The sequence below is a fragment of the Tachysurus fulvidraco genome, chromosome 11 (genome assembly GCF_022655615.1).
Source record: "Tachysurus fulvidraco isolate hzauxx_2018 chromosome 11, HZAU_PFXX_2.0, whole genome shotgun sequence".
In the NCBI taxonomy this organism is placed as follows: Eukaryota; Metazoa; Chordata; class Actinopteri; order Siluriformes; family Bagridae; genus Tachysurus; species Tachysurus fulvidraco.
Window position 1 is genome coordinate 6,943,166 of NC_062528.1, and position 20,578 is coordinate 6,963,743.

The 20,578-nt window shown below is 36.7% G+C and overlaps 1 protein-coding gene across 3 annotated transcripts; it reads right to left on the reverse strand.

Annotated features, from left to right (window-relative positions):
* Positions 1–146: 146 nt before the first annotated feature.
* jam3a (junctional adhesion molecule 3a) lies at positions 147–13,316 on the reverse strand. 3 transcript variants are annotated; one of them, XM_027174006.2, is made up of 10 exons: positions 13,160–13,265; positions 7,427–7,504; positions 7,265–7,330; positions 7,067–7,180; positions 6,083–6,235; positions 5,381–5,583; positions 3,762–3,861; positions 2,665–2,794; positions 2,466–2,514; positions 147–2,374 (listed from the first exon to the last, which is right to left on the reverse strand). In XM_027174006.2, the coding sequence occupies exons 4-10, from the start codon at positions 7,170–7,172 to the stop codon at positions 2,339–2,341; spliced, it is 777 nt and encodes a 258-aa protein (XP_027029807.1). In that variant the 5' UTR covers positions 7,173–7,180; positions 7,265–7,330; positions 7,427–7,504; positions 13,160–13,265; the 3' UTR covers positions 147–2,338. The 3 variants fall into 3 exon arrangements, with proteins under 3 accessions (XP_027029807.1, XP_027029806.1, XP_027029808.1); XM_027174005.2 differs by lacking the exon at positions 7,427–7,504 and having other exon boundaries at positions 13,160–13,316; XM_027174007.2 differs by lacking the exons at positions 7,427–7,504; positions 13,160–13,265 and having other exon boundaries at positions 7,067–7,174; positions 7,265–7,317.
* Positions 13,317–20,578: the final 7,262 nt, after the last annotated feature.

Genomic DNA, 20,578 nt, shown 5'->3' on the forward strand with positions numbered 1-20,578 from the left:
CAGTAATGATTGTAAGAGTTGAGAGAAAACTGGAAAAACCAAATGAAACACACACACACACACACACACACACACACACACACAGTAATTTGAACACAGAAAGGAACCCCGATGTTTTGTGGAAGTTAATCTTGGAGGCTACAATATGTTCTGTAACAATGTCTTTATTAAACAAAACAAATAGAATCGCTAAAACCTAACAATGTACAGAAATCGTCACTTCTTTCAAACTCCTGAGTAATGTTGTCATCTACTTTACAGAAAATAAATACATCGTAACTTTACACCGGTTTAATGCTGTTCAAATCTTACATTAGAAGTACATTACAACTTTTTTTGTTTTCACCAACTCCACATAAAAGAACACGCTCTGACGATACAAAAACAACAGGAGGACTGGTGATCGGATCATTCTGTCATGTAAATGGCACACAAAATATTTCATTGTACTTGGAATGTTAGCTATTTTATATATATATATATATATATATATATATATATATATATATATATATATATATATATATATATAAAGATAGATAGATAGATGTCGATACACCATTTAGATAAACGATATGTCTGAAACTGCAATTTGAATTATTTTGTATAGTTATGGAATAACTATGGAATCATTTTGGCCAGAATGCACCTTTTTAGACATATATATGTACACATGTACAGTATACGTATATATGTAATTTAAGCAGCAAAAATGACTACACCGACACTGCCAATGAACTGGCACACAGTAATGACGAATAACGAATATCCCATTAGACTTGATAGCTCTTCCTTTTCTAAGATACTCTAAAATATTTCTGTATCAATCAGGCAGTTGTGGTGAGGCTAAATACTGTATATAAGTTCGAAAAATTTTTGTTAAATCATTGTAAGCATGTTTCGAGTATGTCATCGGTATTTGCACAGTTTGGCTTAGCCATGCATAATCAAACATCTCCAAACATAAAGCCAGAATATTACACAAAATCAAAACCAAGCACAGTTCACATTCCGGTACTGTCAAAGGAAAAGTAGTAATATTTCATTTCTAATATAAGAGTTTACCTCACTGCACTGTCTGAAACCAAAACCCTTCTTTTACTTGGTGCTTTCTTTTTTTTTATTATTATTACAGCATTCGTAATAAGTCGTTCATGCGGCCTGTAAGACAGTGGGACATGCCGTCATGGAAGACAAATTGTCAAAACTCACAGAATTGTAAGACAGTTTGAATATTTAACAGTCAGGAATAGCTTCTTTGTAATAGAAAGCAATTTTAAAACCAGCATCCTGGAAGAAAAGGATTTGGTGATGATTGTGTGAATGGACAATGAGCTATTACATCAGAAAAAGAAATAGAGGAAAAAGAAATCCGGTCATTTCCAAACAATGTAATTTAAGTCATGAATATTATCATTATTTACTGGTCATGGCCCACCATCTTTTTGACATTTCCATTTGACTTTGCTACAACCAAATACCACAAATATAGTAAAGCATGAGCACAGCCACAAAACTGTATAGTTTGTCCAAACCATTAGAATATAAAACAATAAAAAAATTACAGAAGGTCACTTAGAGAGAGAGAGAGAGAGAGAGAGAGAGAGAGAGAGAGAGAGAGAGAGAGAGAGAGAGAGAGAGAGAGAGATCACTTGGACAGAATTGTAAAATACACAGAGTGTACCTGTTGTTTAAAAAAAAATTAAGTAAAACTAGAAAACGATTTGAAACCTGGCTTTAAAACATTACACTACACTGTACTTACAACCTATGTCATTTACACTTAAACAACAAAACATAACGTTCCATAACCCCGACATATTAAAAATCAGTTGTGCATCACACACACACACACACACACACACACACACACTGACTGATTCACCCCTGCCTTGTGCAGCTCTGTCTGATTATACGCATTACGGATTATAGCAGAACGTACTGTAGATGCTCTTTCGCTTCCACTACGATGCAAAATAAACACAACCATGTACACATATCATCACTAAGTGATGCTCTGAATAGATTTTGGGTTTGAAAATCCAAAATTCCTACGTGTAAAAAAAAAACAAAAAAAACCCCTTTTTGTGAATGACACAAAAATCTTTATTACACTAGCTTTAGTGTTGAAAGTATACACGTGATCTCTCCTGTAACATAAAGAATAGAACTTTCCCAGAGAATTGAAATACTGTATCTGTCTGTGAAATACTGTGATGTCTGTTAACAGCTTTGGCAAAGAAGATTGTGTTTATGCACCTCAGAAGTAAATTCAGATTGTGGTAGTTTATATTTGTGGCACACAGTTCAGCTATGTAGCTCCTTCATCGTTCCTCTGTCATATGACAAATGAAGATTTGTGCCGGAAATGCCCCTGTTAAAAAATAGAGGAAGTGTATTAATGTGAATTATTAACAGTATAATACCCTTAATGCGAACAGATCGTCTGTAGTATGTAGACTCACCTCATCTGCAGTGACACAGTCCTTTCTGTCATACTGAGGAACTTTATAACTGAAAGAAACAGTGTATTATTTTTTGAGACTCTCTTTCTTCCATGGAATAAACACTATGGTATTTGTTTTGAGCAGGAATTAAGAACAGACCACTGTTATGTTCTGCTGATCTTTTGAACACGTCTAATATATTTACGGCTGTACTCACTCGTTTTCTGTGTGCTCTCTGCAGGAACAGTAGCCGTGTTTATGAGCCACGCAGAGCCCCGCTGTTAAAACGATGAAAGCGATCACTCCTGCTACGATCTTTAAGACCATCATCCCGATGTCAAAATCATCTGGAAAAACAGGGGAATAAAAGTTTACTAGGTTTTGAATTGTATTTGTTTAGCCTTGATGTATTCTGGCTGTTAGAAGAAGCCTTTATTTTTGTCACATATACATTACAGAAGAGTGAAATGCTTTCTTCATATACTGTATCTTAACTTTGAAGGGGTCAGAGCACAGGATCAGCCATGATACAGCACCCTGGAGCAGAGAGGCTTAAAGGTGGGGTCTCCGTTGTTTGAAAGCCAATGTTGACATTTGAAATCACCAAAACAAACATGCCCCTAACCCAAATGGGTCCCACCCCTGTTTTGATAGCTCCGCCCCACACATACACCAGACAAGTATAACCCAAGTATAACCCAGACAAGTATTATGGAGGAACCTGTTGGGGCAGCTGACCGAGGGGATATTTTTTATCAATAATTGAACTCAATTAGTAATACTGTGGTAATACAAATGTGTAACACTGTGTGTTGTACCATGAAAGGTTTATCTCCGTTTCACACGGAAGATGTTCAGTACTCTCCAGCGCTGGAAAGCTGATCCTCTATTAACACGGTCCTACTTCTTGCCTTATCGTAAGCCTTTTTTCGCTTTCTTTCTTTGTTTATAACCTCCATGTCAATGTTAAAACCACTTTCTGATAATGTCACACATGCATACTGAACACTCTCTCTGCCCATATTGACAAGACACGCCCCTTTCTGCTCATTGGCTACATATTAGTTTTATTTTTGTTTTATTTGGTGGCCCAATGCAGATTTCTGAAGCATTTCTCAAACAACGGAGACCCCACCTTTAAGGGCCTTGCTCAAGGGCCCAACAGTGGCAGCTTGGCAGTATTGCGGCTTGAACCCTGATCCTCCAATCAACAACCCAGAGCCATAACCACTTGAGCCACCACTGTTTATCCTCACGCTGCTCATGATGTTTTGTGTGATGTTTTCTGGTTTCCTGTTACATAATGTTACTTACAGACTTCCATAAGCTGAGCTGCACATTTTGCATAACCAGCATCATTTCTGGCCTGGCAGTGGTACTCCCCTGTATCTTCTTTCCTCACTAATCTGAATTTCTGAAAAGAGAAATACATAGAAATGAATACTTACACCAGGAGAGGTCACTGCCAGTCAAAAAGACTAGCAGATTTAATCACGTTATAAATATCAGCACTTTACTGACAGCTTGCTGAAGGACTGTTTCTGTTTCCTTTTTGGTTTTTAGTGCCATTCTTAAAACATATATGTATATACAATATAAATAATAAATATATATACTGTATATAAACTATATACAGCACTTGTCTAGATTGGCAATGTTGAAATTTAGATTTATTTACAGTGGGATTTATATACAACAAAGTGGGAGAATTTTTTTTTTTCATTGATGAACTCAAAATAATCTCCATTTGCCTTGACACAAAGTGAGAGTGCCCACGTGGGCTGACAGCATGTGAGATGTTACAGGATCGATACGAGTTAATACACCTGCACAAATCATTTCAGATTCAAATGTCAATTGACGCTATTGAGAGGAAAAAGTGGTAACTCAGACTAGCATACTAATGTGTGAGTACATTTTAACTAACTGGTGTACATTTACAACATTTAGCAGACGCACTTATCCAGAGCGACATACATTTTTTATCTCATTTTATACAACTGAGCAATTGAGGGTTAAGGGCCTTGCTCAGGGGCCCAGCAGTGGCAGCTTGGTGCACGTAGGAATCGAACTTACAACCTTCCGATTGGTAGCCCAACACTTTAACCACTAGGCTACTACATCCCGATGTCACTGGATATTGTGAGTGTGAAAAAAAAGGTTTAGAGGTGATAAAATCATGCAGCCTAATTCCTAATATGTTAGTCTAACCCTTCTGTTTACACTGATTCAAGATAAAAGCCTGTTCATTTTCTACCTATGCATGTGCCTGAGCTGCAATTTAGCTGGCAGCAGCAAATTTTAAAGCAGCAAATAACATATAAAAAGGAGACTTTATCAATTTTATGCAAGTTTTTCAATTTAATGATCAGGTATCATTTGGTAAAGAGACTGATCCAAACAACCAGGTGTAGCAACCAGTATAATCTTCAGCACAGTAGCAGAGAGGGAGCAGTTTGTGTATGAGAAATAGATGACGTGGTCAGAGAATATTCATAATGTTTTCCTGATTACTTTGCAATGTTGGGATGTATGCTTCCATTTAGGCCTTATTTGGTATCTTCTTATCTATCAGTTTATTGTGTACTAAATCACAGAATCAATGCATCACAGCTGCCTTCTATTCCAAATCCACCCTGTGCCTTTGAATGTGACGTAGCTGTTGGTGCCACGTTCTATAAAGTCAAAAAGTGTCATGGGCTTTTAATAATCATCCGTTGCATGATCATGCAAAAAAAAGCCATGGAGTCACTACATTCTGTGGTTACATGAAAATCTGGCAGTGGTAGTACTATGGAACGTACTGGACTTGTCATTATAGTCAAGAGGTGCTAGACTTTTAAATGAAATGAAATGAAATGTTTGACTCTCTTCGAACGAATCAAAGAATTTTATACAGAACTCAGCTACAACATGTTCATCCTTGTACTTACCAGAGTCCCAGTCTCAGTATTCATGACATATGAGGAGTTGTAGAAGCGGACGCTGGTTTTGGGGTCTTCAGGCAACTCCTCGTTGTTGCGGAACCACTGATATTGAGACAGAGGGTAGCCTGCGCTCTCCATGCACCGTAGCTCTGTTGAAGAGCCTGCAGTGACTGAATTTGGTACACTGCACCGTGGCGTGGCGGGCTTCACTGAAAGCCAGTCAAAATCAGAGCAGAATATCACATTTTAGACATTTAAAGATGTTAAATTTTCATTTATTATTGCATTTTTTTTGGTTTGCCACTAACCCTCCTCTTTGGTGGAAGATTGGGACTTTATTTTATTATAGTCAAGACATAAACAATATTTATGACCTGTTTAGTGAGTTCATCCTATGACCTGTTTAGTGAGTTCTATGGATTATTTTGTATTATATCAGGTGCAGACCTGTGTTTTTATCTATGTAGGACATGTTCTGTAAGATCTGAGCCCAGAAATCTTCTCTGCATGTGATTGCTAGGTCATCTTCCAATTATTTACATGGTATGGAAACTGTAGAGCTGGATTCATATTATATATAATGTAGAACATAAATATATATATAAATAATATAATATATAATAATATAGATCCATATTCTGCATTTTATTATTGGTGAGATATACAAATGTTCAAGAAAAAAAACAAACTAATAATATGTTAAGGTACCTCTCACAGCCAGACTTATAAGTATTTCATCGAAGGGTTTCTGGTCTTCAATGGCAGCCACCTCACAGCGATACAGTGCGCTGTCGGATCTGCTGGCATTCAGGATCAGCAGGTTTGCAGGTTCTCTTAATAGTGCTCTGTTCTCCAAATCACCTGCCATAACAAGCATATTGCATACTATTCTCTGCTAATGATGGCATCACTTATATGTGAGGGTTAGTTTAAAGGTGGGGTCTCCGTTGTTTGAGAAATGCTTCAGAAAACTGAGTCGAGATGACAAACAAAACAAAGGTGTAGCCAATGAGCAGAAAGGGGCGTGTCTTGTCAATATGCGGAGGAGAGAGTGTTCAGTGCGCGTGTGTGACATTAGCAGAAAGCCGTTTTAACATTGACATGGAGGATAAAAACAAAGAAAGGCTTACGATAAGGCAAGAAGTAGGACCGCTGCTTCTTCAGCGCTGGAGAGAACTGAACGAGTGGGAAGTTGGCCACATATTCACAGTTTGGAGTTTCTCGAGTCAATAACTCCTGAGCTAAACACTGTTACTACACAAATAACACCTCTTTTTTATGGTAGTAATGTAGAGAGGCAGCTACTACCAAGTTTTGCTAACAGCGTTTAGCTCAGGAGTTACTGACTCCAACTTTACTTAAGACGCAGAGGTGCTTTTTTCCTTCTCGATAGGTGAGTAACGTTGGTTTTGTTTTGTTTTACAGAACTAATACATTCCGTCCTTTGCATGATTATGCTTGTGTGTCATTTTTGCTTGTTTGTTTATCTGCAATCGTATTGTTCTTCCCTTCAGCTATGATAAAGACACATTTCCCATTTGGGTTAGGGGCATGATTGTTTTGGTGATTTTAAATGTCAACATTGGCTTTCAAACAACAGAGACCCTACCATTTAACGTAAATGAATGAGAATATCCAGTATAATGAAACAAGGTGTGTTGCATTTTGTTTGTGGATGCATACTATTGTTACCTGAAATTTTTTTTTGGAAATATACATAACTGGGAACCCCATTTTTTATTTTCTTCCATTCAATTCTAGGGTTGTTTGTAGATATGGACTCTATCAAGCAGGTCATTTCTATTGCTTTAAAGAAACAAAGCGATAGTCAATAGACACATTATTAGAATGGTAAGTTTAGTCTTTAAAAAAACGAGAACTTTAACTTACATTCAAATTCATTGGCCCACACGTCTTTGTTCGTAGTTCTGAGAATCACAGCAAATGTCACACAACCTTGAAAATACAACAGACAAATCAGCCAAACATTTCAATTCCCCTTTCTCTCAAGCAAGATCAGAGAAGAAATGAACACAACAACTACAAACATACCACACAATGGACATCATTGACATGGCCAGCATTACATTGCACTCTCAGACCCACATATCCAAAGAGCAGCATTCCCACCTACAACCACGATAAAAAAGTAAGAGAGGAGGCTGTCTGAGTTGGCAGCTGCTGGCTGGAAAGGAAGTGTACTGTAGTCTGGTGCTACAGTACAAAGAGGTGAGGACCAGTGGGCCGACGTAGCGGCTGGACCGGATCATCGTTCTGGCTTGAAAGACGTACTGCAAGCTGACTGGCCAGGAGACGTGGAAACTCACAGGAGCCTTTACAGTGTTCCCTATAGTGTGTATGTTTACATTTCCCTGAAACTTTTATCCCAAGTGACTTACAACTGATGTTAATGCAAAGTAGAAAAAACACATTTCCCGACAGTGTGGTGTAATGACAGGTACTCTAGTAGGTTTAATAATTCTTGTTGACTTTTTATGTTGTAAAACTCGACCTGTTCCAAGCAAAACCTGCTCTACTACAACAAAGTGCACAACAATAATTCCAGAATCAACACATTGAACCAAATCCCCTAAAAGACAACCAGCTGGTAGGCTTTACTAGCCAACATGCCTCTGGGTAGTGGAAATGAGGTCACTCCTGACTCAGTGGGTTCAGATCTCAACTTGAATTCATACATTGTGAAAAATGACATCCAGTGAAAATATCTTGAATATTGTCTTATTTATCTACTTTTTATGTTCTATTACTATATTCAAGATATTTTCACTTAGTAAGATATCAGTTTTTGCAGCATGTGGATAAAAGTTCAGATGTACCATGTTGATATATGCATCAATAATCAGAAAAGGTCATTCATAAGTATTTATTTTTTCTTTACTGTAAATGAACAAGCTCCTGATTTCTACCTGTGGTCTCACAGTGAACATGTCTGTGCTTCTGATGTGTTTTGTTGTGTTCACTGCAAACCATGATAAACATACAGACAAATTTAGGGCAGCTTATGTTGTAAGTACGCTGCTGCTCTGTGACCTTCTGAACCATCCAACATTCTGTCATGAGCTATTTATTGAACAGGAATGAAACAAACTTAATGCTTTTCTGGGTTTGTGTTTGAATTCAAATTCCACAGGAAATGATAGACTTCTGTTAGGTATTTTGTTTCATTTCTCATTTACTCTATTATTTAGTGTAACATCATGGACCAAGCACAGAGAGTGTACAGCCACCTACACCTCATCATCAATCATGGGGCAACAAATCTGTAAGACATAAAAAAATTCAGTAAACAACCTGTGGATTAGTTGGGATGTCTACCTGACTCTCTCACAAAATCTGAGCAAAATCTACATAATCATTGTTATTCTTGCAGATGTTCTGCAGATTTAGGACAAGATGTCTTTCGCCTTCAGCCAAAACCCTCTTTCATTTACGTGTGTACGTCTAGTTTGGTGGCCGAAAACCTTACAAAGACACTTGAGGATAAACTTTACACATTAAGCATAAATACTAGCTCAATGGGGTATAAATATCACGATGTATCATACATTGTAGATAATTTAGCATTATTACATAATTAAGTCAATTCTGTTACTGTAGGATGATGAGATCATGGAAATGGCAAGAAAAAAAAGGTCATGCTAGAATGAATTGTTAATAGCTACATGATGTCTCATTAGCATGTGAAGGCTGGTAATAAAAATCCCATAAAGAGAGAAGAGCAGCATTATTGTACATTTGTTTTAATTTACTGAGATGATTGTTTACGTTCTAACATCATATATTATTAGTACATACTACTATGACCAATTCATCCCACTTTAACAACCATTACTATTATTATTATATTGTTTTAATGTCATGTCATTTGAAATGTCATGTGGGACAAGGTCATATATAGCTTTTGCCCTGAATAGTACATGTCTTTAAACAGTATTTAAACTTTTAAATAAATATTTTATCATTTTCCACTAAAATCACGAATTACTTTTTTTCTCCTAAACAAGGACAGCTGTGCTTATGTTTGTCAAGTCAATCGGTACAAACGTGAATGAAAAGTCTAGCTAATCACAAAGACGTAACCCAGGAACAACATACTCAAGGTGCAGGCAATGGTCAGTCCATCAACACACAACATGAACTAGACAAGACTGTGGTAAACACAATGGCTTGATAAGGACTGAAGGAGTGAATTCAGAGAGTATACGTCACAACATGAAGGTGCAGTACAGTATGTGTGTGTGAGAGAGAGAGAGTGGTTGAGAGGTGAGTGCAATCAGTAGTCGAGTGAAAGTGAGTGTGAGATTATCCGAGATGGCTGTGGGTGCGTCTCAGTCATATATATATATATATATATATATATATGTGTGTGTGTGTGTGTGTGTGTGTGTGTGTGTGTGTGTGTGTGTGTAGATATTTATGTTGCAGAGATAATCACACATAAAAAAATCTAAACTCTATTTTACATAATACAAAGAAAAGAAAAAAGTCACAGTTTAAAATAATCACCTAACAAAATTATTTACCACTGGGATTTTGCATGAAACCAGTTTAAGATTTTTTACTAAAAGCAAAATCATTTTCTCAACTAAACATGTGTATTACATATTTAATCAGAATCAGGTTTATTTGGTCGAACGTGTTGACAAACTCTTATTGTTAGCAGTTTGTGTGTATCCATTTGTTTGCACGCTTATTAAAGACTCTTTAAAGCATTTCTTCTGCTTTGCTGCATTTTTTTATAGAGCCAAATTAACATACTCGCATTAACGTTATGCTACGTGACTCACTAGACTAATTCTTCTACTGGATTAATATTTATCATTACAATTGTTTGGAATAAACTGTATATTCTTCTAAATTGGTCAGAAAGTGTTGGCTCCTTTTCAAAAAGCAGCTCTGAGATGAACTCCAGCTACAGCACAAATCTGAGGTTTATATTAATGCTTTCAATTTCTAATATGATTTTGTTTCTATGGTAACAGCTTACACAGGGACTTGGACAGCAGACGCTTTTTTTTTTTAAAGTGTGTGATGAGAGCGATGGTGACATTTTTCCAGAGAGATGTGCTGGTGAAGAAACAACTGTTTATAACATAAATGAAAACAGGAAGTAGGTTGTTATGCTGATGTTCCTCAACATTACACATAACTGTACATGGCTAGAAATTAGGACGTGTTCTTCTTTAATTAATACATATTGTCATTGGGCTGATAAACAATTACGGTGCTTTGTATCAGGGGACGTTTCACCAACCTATTCAATTCAATTTTATTTATAGATTTATTTATTTAACAAATGAAATTGTCTCAAAGCAGCTTTACAGAACATCAAATATTTATGTACCTTTAAAATATGTATGTACAGAAAGGTAAAACACCCTGAGATGGTATGAGGAAGAAACCATGATGGCTGGTGACACCAGAGAGTGTGAATATAAAAATATATACTGGTGACACCAGAGAGTGTGAATATAAAAAGAATGTCTTTTCATTATGTTAACATGTAAAATAGTTTCACAGATGACCTGCACATCATATTCTATTCTAATGGAATTCTAATTCTATTCTAATGTTTTTAATGGACATTACAAAGAAGAATGGCAGAGTTTTCATTTCACTCCAAGTTCTAATCTGTATAGAACTGTGTACGACAAAAAAAAAAAAAGAATCATGAATTTATACCTTATTTACTTTAATTACAACAAAGTGTTTTTTGATGCTAATAGTCCTTGCTCAATACTGGCACAAACAATACATATAAAACTTTGTGTCTAACCTCCTTGTTCCTTTAAAAAAAAAAAACCCTAACAACCCTATAAAGGCCAAGTCCATACTAAGCCAAGACAAACAGTCATGTTATCCCAGCTGTAACTGATGGCACTCGAAGGTCTCAGCTGACGTTCGCTGGACTTTCCCATCAGCCATGAATCTCTGGCTATTTTTACATCCGCTGCTGACACCGAGCTGTTAGAAAGGCCACACGATACACTGCGTTATGTCCTTTCATAAAGCATTGCACTGGCTTTCCTGTGCTTGTGCATCGCTCATCCACATTAAGGAAGGCTTACTTGCTACCTTCTTTATGGAAGAGGGATTATTTTTCTAAAAAAGCTTCCAGAAAAAGAAGGACAAAAGGTCAGGTACTAACGGGAACTGTGGCAAATATAATGCTTTAACATTATAATACTGATTTTCAGTGATTCACCTCAGACTTTTAACCGAATATATTTGTCAAGCTGTGATGTAAAGGGAATACATGCACTCTTTCTTTCCACAGTATATGTGGACTAAAACCCTTGAGATTTATTGCGATGCCTTCCACACAGCAGGGCGGGGGGCAGGAAAAAGTCTCTGGATTTCATTAGCTGAAAAATATCATAAACATCTGATGCCGAATGTTTTCATAATTCCTGCAATCTCAGTGTGGGGAAACTTAAGATATTTTCAGTGCTTTTTAAACAAGTAAAATATTGTTGTTCCCAGGTAGAAACATCCAACATACAACATTTTAGGAACTTCACAACCTAACTGAAGAGCTGTAGAACAGTTTTATATTCAAAACACACACACAAACACACACACACACACACACACACACACACACACACACACACACACACACACATACACACACACACACACACTATGCCAAGCTGCCCTTTCAGCATGAAAATAAAAGTTAGAACGAACTGATTAGCATTTGCTTATTTACAACAGTTTTTTTCCCTTTCCATTTCTTTTTCTTTTAAACCCCCCTTTTTAAAAATTTGCAACTGTGTTAAAGTTGAACGTTCTCATTTGAGAGGCACACTGAAAACATGACGACACTACCGACCCTTCACACCCTGGACACAACCTCTTTCAGCTCCTCGATTCTGGCAGGCGCTACAGAGCTTTGCTTTTAAAAACTGCCAGAAACAGGAACAGTTTCTTTCCCCAGTCAATCACCCTGATTAACAACTCACCATGATTATATTCTCGGCTTCATATCTATAAGTACTGCATTATCAGAACCGTCAGTCATCACATCATCCTTAAACGTCACACACACTACTGCTGCTGTATATATTGTACAATAAAGCATAATATTGCACAATACAGTTATTTGCACTACCGTGCACTTCTCACACTTTATGTACATAACTGATCAGTCATATATTCTGTATTCATAGTATAGTGTTATTTATGTCTGTACTTTTGAGAGTCACAAATAGCAAGGAACCAAATTCCTTTTGTGTGCGTGTGTGTGTGTGTGTGTGTGTGTGTGTGTGTGTGTGTGTGTGTGTGTGGGTGTGTGTGGGTGTCAACACACTTGGCCAATAAACCTGATGCTGATTCTGATTCTGATTCATATCCCTATTCTGGTATTGCTCTCTTTCCCAGCTTGGCAGATCCTGTCTGTATCATGTACAGTATGTGTAATGAATGTAAAGACAACTGCATGTATAAGGACCAGTGTAATGTTACTGTGGGCTCAGGGTCAAATATCAGACTTTTTCTAACACTATTTTCTAACACTGACATTTACAACAAGCCTTCACATCCATTCATATCCACATTCTGACTCTCTCGATCAGATGAACATGAAATATGATCTGATATGATGATTCGGTTAGAATAAGACTGACGTTCTAGCTAAGAGAAGGTAGCCTATGCTAAGCTACCCCCAGCCTGTCACACAGCTTCGTATTCTAACGTCTACACACATAATACCCCTCCGTAATACCCTTCACGAGAACACTTCGTTAAGAAAAGAGTACTTACAAAGCGAGTAGAAGAGCGCCGTTACAAATGTTTGACGTCCCGTCGCCATTTTGGAAGCACATTTAGCTTAGCTCAGCTGTCCGCGCGCAGGGTGGACGAGCAGGAGGATGCTGCCGCCGCGCAGTTGCCATGGTGACAAATCCGTTCTTGCGAAAGAGGTGGCAGACGGTTCACTTCCGGTTTGTGCTGCGCGTGCCTGCGGATATCGGCTATAGAATGAACTACATGCGGTATTTAATAATTTAGTATTTTAGTATTTAGTAAATAATGACTTTGACATATAGGTGCCCTAATGTGACCAATAGGGAGCCGGGGATTTTAAGCCTGAATTAAGTACGATATAATAAAATAAAAAAAAAGATAATATCAGTACCATGTGTACGAGGTGTATATATACACACAAAGACACACACACACACACACACAAACACAGACATACATGCAGATACACATGTATATATGTACACACACGTATATGTACACACACACAGACATACATGCATGTACATATGTATATGTACACACAGACACATGCATATACATATGTATATGTACACACACACACAGACATACATGCATGTGTATAGTATAGCCTATGTACACACACAGAGACACACACAGACATATATGCATGTACATATGTATATATGTACACACACAGAGACATACATGCATATACACATGTATATATGTATACACACACACACACTTACATGCATTAACATATACGTATATATGTACACACAGACACACACAGACATGCATATACAGATGTATATATGCACATACACACATACATGCATATACACATGTATATATGTACACACATACACAGACATACATGCATGTACATGTGTATATATGTACACACACAGACACACACACAGACATACACGCATGTACATATGTATATATGTACACACACACAGACACGTATATGCACACACACACACACACACACACACACACACACACACACAGACACGTATATGCACACACACACACACACACACACACACACACACACACACACACACACACACACACACACACACACACACACAGACATGCATGAACACATGTATATATGTATACACACACAGACACGTATATGCACACACACACACACACACACACACACACACACACACACACACACACACACACACACACACAGACATGCATGCATATCACACATGCATATACACATGTATGTATATGTAGGTGTGTATATACATACTGTATATTCACACATACATGCACACACACACACACACACACACACACACACACACACACACACACACACACACACACTTTATTTATTTTTATTTTATTTCATCCTATAGGAGCTGGACTACCTGAGCAAGGTACTGCGTAATGCTACAAGTTTAACTGCCAATGTTATGATGATATATATTACTTTTCATTTTGAGTACATATATCATTCAGGCACGACTGCAGTTTGTACTAGATATTATTATAATATTGTATACTAATAATTAATTAAACAAAATCTAATTTTAAGGCAGTCCTGCCTTGATGCCCGATGACGCCTGAGAAGTTCGGACAAGCGGTAGAAAATGAATGAATGAATAATTTTAAGGCGAATTTCAAAGTAAATTCTATGACAATATGCTTTCTAATATGCTTTAATTATTGAGCTTATGTGACCTGATTAGAGTTTCTGAAGTGTCAAAAAAACAGTATATAATATGCTTAAATATATAAATATTCATGTCTACATATTATATAGCCTTAAGTTGTTTTATTAACCGTTACAGATCCAAATGTCCTGAATTTCACCAGCAGATGGTGTTATTTGTTAACCCAAACCATTTTTTTTTCATATTATCATATTCACCCTCCGTGTAAGAAGCTAAAGCAAAAGACTCTCTTTTCTGTTTATATATATATATATATATATATATATATATATATATATATATATATATATATATATATATATATATATATATATATATATATATACTCACACATATATATATCTACATCTATACGTATATATATATATATATATATATATGTGTGTGCTTAAATATTAGTGCTTTATCTACATAATCTGCTAATCTGCTGTAATTCGCAATAAGAATGTTCAGATGTATCATTCTTTAAATAATATTAAATAGTGAAAGTAACTGTTGGTATGACTGCAATATTAGAGGAATAAAAACACTTCAGGGGCATGCTGTTTTTGGAAAATAATAATCATTATCAGTGATAAGATTAACGATAAATTGCATGTATTGTCTCTTGTCATTATTTGGGATTCAAACTAACAACTTTCTGATCAGTGGTCCATCGCTTTAACCACTAAACTTCCACATCCCCCACTATCTATGGTCACATCCCTCACCATATACTGTCAATTCCACAAATAGGAAACTGGATAAAGCACTGGCCTCCTAAGCCAGAGATTCTGGGTTTGAGTGTTATCTGAGGCGTGGGTTCCTTAAACACTCTCTGCTAATTCTAGGCAAGCTGGGATATGTGAAGAAAACATGTTGCTGTCCTATAATGTATAAATGCCTATAGGTTTGTGCCAAAATAAATTAGATTTTGAAGTGACCCGATATTACTGCAGTCTTGATTAGAGGTTCAGTCCCAGCTGAATAGCAGCAGCCCCACAGCATGATGCTGCCTCCACCATATTTCACTATGGATATGGGTTCTTTGTGTGAAGAGCCAAAGATATCTTTTTGGATGATTTAAAAAAGTTCTATATTAGTTTTTACCTCGTCATCCTGTAAGACATTTCCCTACATGGTTGTAGTTGATGCATTTTTATTATGAGGAATGGCTTCCATCTAGCCATCCAAAAAAAAAAAAACAAACAGCTACGTCTTCCTGCTATTGGTTAAAAAATGTTAGTGACTTTTTTGTCCTATTATATATCTGTATATATGACAAATAAAAAAACTGCTTTCTGTCCTTTAATTTTATTCTCCCTCGTGGTTTAATGAATGTAGATGTGCTGACACTGCAACATGTCTCTTCAGCAGTAATACATATTGCACGCTGGGAGTCAGAAGGCACAATAACATATGCTAAAGACTGTTGAGAATGCATGATTGCACTCTTAAAAATGCGAAGGTTAAAGCTGATGAGTGGCAAACCCATTAAAAGTACTTATTAAACCTGCGTGTACCATGCAGATCAGATTCAGGTTCACAACACATGACCCAGACTGTACTATGTGCCAAGCATTACTGACAGTACTTAAGTGGCTGTGATCTGGAGTATACATTATGATGGCAGGGTATCTGTAAAGCAATCAAAAATCACAAATGAGTGACAGAGACGGAAAGGAATGGTGTCAACAATGGATATGAAAAAAGGTTCACGCGCTCCTGTTAAAATTGTAGGTTTTATTCATGCAAAAGTTGAAACTAAAAGAAATTGTTAGATCCTAAATCCAATACTGAATTCAAGTGAAAAAAAATATAAATGTTTTAGGAGTAAAAAGAAAGCACTGTTTAACCCCCAATCATCTGAAGTTACTGTATTCCTTTGTCGATTTGTGTTTTTGGATTGTTGCACAAGAAGTTAATTTTTTTCTTAATCTTCTGCTGTCTAACATCTTCTGCTGGCTTTTGTGCCAAAATAGTTGTTAAAGTTACCCATGTCCCTCTGTCTTGACTAAAGCTCCAGTTTCAGCTAAAGAGAAGCAGCCCCAAAGCATGATGCTTCAACCACCATGCTTCACCATGGGTATGGGGTTCATAAGGTGATAAAGTTCTACCTTGCTTCCATAACACAGATGCCTACATTTTTTGGGGAGATTTATACATACAGTACGTGGATTAATTTTGATCTGAGAAAGGGTTTTTATCTAACCACCCTAAAACATAAGATAGACGTTTTAACTTTTGAGTTTTCATTCATTCATTCATTCATTTTCTACTGGTTATCCGAACTTCTCGGGTCACAAGGAGCCTGTCATCGTGCATCGAGGCAGGATATACCCTGTACGGACTGCCAACCCATCGCAGGGCACACACACACTCTCATTCATTCACACAATCACACACTACGGACAATTTTCCAGAGATGCCAATCAACCTACATACCATGCATGTCTTTGGACCGGGGGAGGAAACCGGAGTACCCGGAGGAAACCCCCGAGGCACGGGGAGAACATGCAAACTCAACACATACAAAGCGGAGGCAGGAATCAAACCCCCAACCCTGGAGGTGTGTGGCGAACGTGCTAACCACTAAGCCACCGTGCCCCCACACTTTTGAGTTTTGATATATACAAAGATTTTAACAAATATTCCTTGCCAGATTATACCTTCATCTTCTTTTGTGTGGGTGGGTCTTTGGATGTAGGGGTGTTGTTAGGATGTTTTGCAGGTTAACCTTTTTTTTTTTTTTTATACCAGTTCGCTTATGTTTAAAATCAATTTATCAGACATTTTCAATCATTATAAATAAATCACTTATAAACAAGTCTGATATAAGATTATTCGATACACTGTCGGCTTTCAGTGTGAGACATTTGCTTTTACCCTTGTTGTGATAACCTTACACAATTTAAATGGTTGACGATAACAGCTTCAAATGTTAAATGCTTGTGAACAAGCACTTGGGGCATCTCAGAGACCAGAAATTGGTGTGATATCAGATAGCAAATAGGAAAACTTACGCAAAACTACAAATGCTTGAAGTGTCTATTCATATGAATCATTAACCACAATGGTGGTATTAATGGCTGCTATTAATGGAAAATAATGAACCAATCATCAGCTTTGTACATATCAGGCTATACTGCTGAAATGTTGATAATGCAGCTACTGTATAGCAACTGCTTGATCCATGCTGTTAAGATTGTGAACACTGCTGGACAGTCTTATTAACACAGCTGGCCTATTATGTGGTGCTGTTACGAGATGCATCATTACAGGACAAAGTGGATTATAGATTTAATTATAAATATTTGGCCATTTTTCTCCCTGTCTGTTTCTATTAGGTTGTTTTTGGGGGTCAAGAAAATTAGGTATATGTTGTGGCCTGTAGTAATTCCACTGAGATGTTTGAATTTGTGCTACACAAGATTTATTGGAGGTTTCTTTTGCTCTAGTATCTTATGTTCGCCTCTCAATTGCAACTAATGTCAATTTGCTGTACCATATGGTTTGTTCCATCATACCACCATTTCAGGAGGCAGTTCATACCCTTTTCCTTCACTATGTTTCATGGTGTGTTTGGTTGCCTGGTAACAGAGGATTTTCTCTGTCGCTGAACTGATGGAGCCCTTGCGTGCAGTAGTATCAGGTCACCTGTGAACAGCAAGCTGACCTGGTTAAATAGATTTCACTTCACTAAAGTGCGTTAAAGCGATTTGACATCGATTTGCCCCATTTAAGTACTTTTGAAGATATTTTAAATATACAATGCCATAATGTTTCTGAACATTATGTACATTATGTTTATTTTATGTATGCACTGAGAAGCATTAGGAATTACTTTATTGGAATGATTTAGATGCAATCTAATCAGAAATCCCAACAATCTTTATCGAGTAATTAGGCATTTGTAGTACAATGCTGCTTTTTGTATTACATTTAATACTCATACTGCCCAAAATAAATAAAAAATAAAAAAATAAAAAAATAAAGAAATAAATATGTTGGATAATATGGTGTAATCTAGCTAAAGATGATAACTACACAAGCTAATCAAAGCTAATTCATCGCAATTCGGCCATTACTATATTATTATGCAAATTTAACAAATAAAACATGCTTAATATCTTATATTATGTTTCCTATATTTTTATTTGATACTTTTTCGTTATTATCTGTTTTGTTAAAACAAATTACACACTTCATAATGAATAAACACCTCACCTGATTAAAACTTTACATGCCAGGAAGGGAACATTTCTGCTTTTCTCATTTCTCTCGTGACGTCCCGTGTGAACGGCCTTGTTATTGATGGGTTGTAAGGTTGTTCACACTGGACAAACGTGTCATTTTTTTTTAAATGAAACAGTCCATTTTGACTGTAAATGGTCAAAACATACACAGCAAATTTCATGCACTGGGCATTAAAGGAGCCTAATTCACCTCTACCTGGTGTTGTTTGGTTTATATCTTTCTTGGGCCTATAGCTGCATTATTTTGGACTTCGTTGTGAGGAAGGTAAACGTGCCATTTTACATTATTAAACTATTTAATGCCATTAAGGATTTTCAGAGAATACTGAGCTTGTTTGGACGAAGTAACTCAGTGGTTAAGACGTTGGATTACTAATCAGAATGCTTTGTGTTTGATTCCCAGGACTACCATGTGATGACCCTTCTGGACCCCTGGACCCCATTAATTAGTCAGCTGTGTAAATGCAAGGCACTCTAAATGAGGGCGAATGCTGTATAGGTATTTGTGGTTTTTATTTCTTTTAGATTTTTAAGACTATGAAATGGTTATTATTTAAATAAACTCTTAACTAGAGTTTATTTAAATAATAACCATTTCATAGTCTCAATTGTAGATAGATAGATAGATAGATAGATAGATAGATAGATAGATAGATAGATAGATAGATAGATAGATAGATAGATAGATAGATTGAATTTCATTACAGTAAGTCATGGAGTGTTTCATTGTTTCAGTGTACACTTTATGATTTAAATCTTGTTTACTCTTAGCTCTAGTCTTTTCTGATTTTGACCTAGTTTTTGCATGTTTTTGGACTTGTCGTTGATGACAGTGTCTGCTTATAATCTGGATTCATGCTTTGGATTCTGACCAAGATTTGCAAATGAAAAGCCAAATTAAAGCCCTACCATTCCATCGAACTTCTTCCTTTGCTCATGTACTAACACATTTTGTTTTAGATAAACACAAATCAAGCTCATGGTTAAATGTTTACAGATGGTTTCAAAATGATTTAGAAAAAAAAAACACTTTCTGCATGTGATTTGCTGTAGTTTTTTCCCTGGCATCATCTTTCAGCTCTGTGTTCCTACTAAGAAAAGGAAAGTGCCAAGGACTTGAGCTTCAAAAGCAGCAGAATTAGGATGTTGGATGTTTACTTTCATCTAAGATTTTACAGAAGGAAAAGGACAAAAGGATGAGCCCAGCATCCCTTTGGCAAAAATGACGGAAATCTGTGCACTGGAGACATGCTAGGTAACTACATGAAAATCTTATTAGAGCTTCTGATATATGTATTGCATTACTTAATACACATATGCGTCTTATGCATCGTGTGTGTGTGTGTGTGTGTGTGTGTGTGTGTGTGTGTGTGTGTGTGTGTGTGTGTGTGTGTGTGTGTGTGTTTGTGTGTGTGTGTAGGCATGCAGGCATGTGTTTGACTTGTAGATGTACTGCAAATAAACAGATCAGAAAAATCCGAAACCTTAAAAGTAACATTTTTTTTTAATTACTTTTT

Excerpts from the sequence above, each read along its gene's own strand:
- jam3a (XM_027174005.2), bottom strand. The coding sequence starts at position 13,208 with ATGGCGACGGGACGTCAAACATTTGTAACGGCGCTCTTCTACTCGCTT. Across the intron at positions 5,584-6,082 it reads TATAAGTCTGGCTGTGAGAG|TGAAGCCCGCCACGCCACGG; the intron begins GTACCTTAACAT and ends ACTGGCTTTCAG. Across the intron at positions 2,375-2,465 it reads ACTGTGTCACTGCAGATGAG|GGGCATTTCCGGCACAAATC; the intron begins GTGAGTCTACAT and ends ATTTTTTAACAG.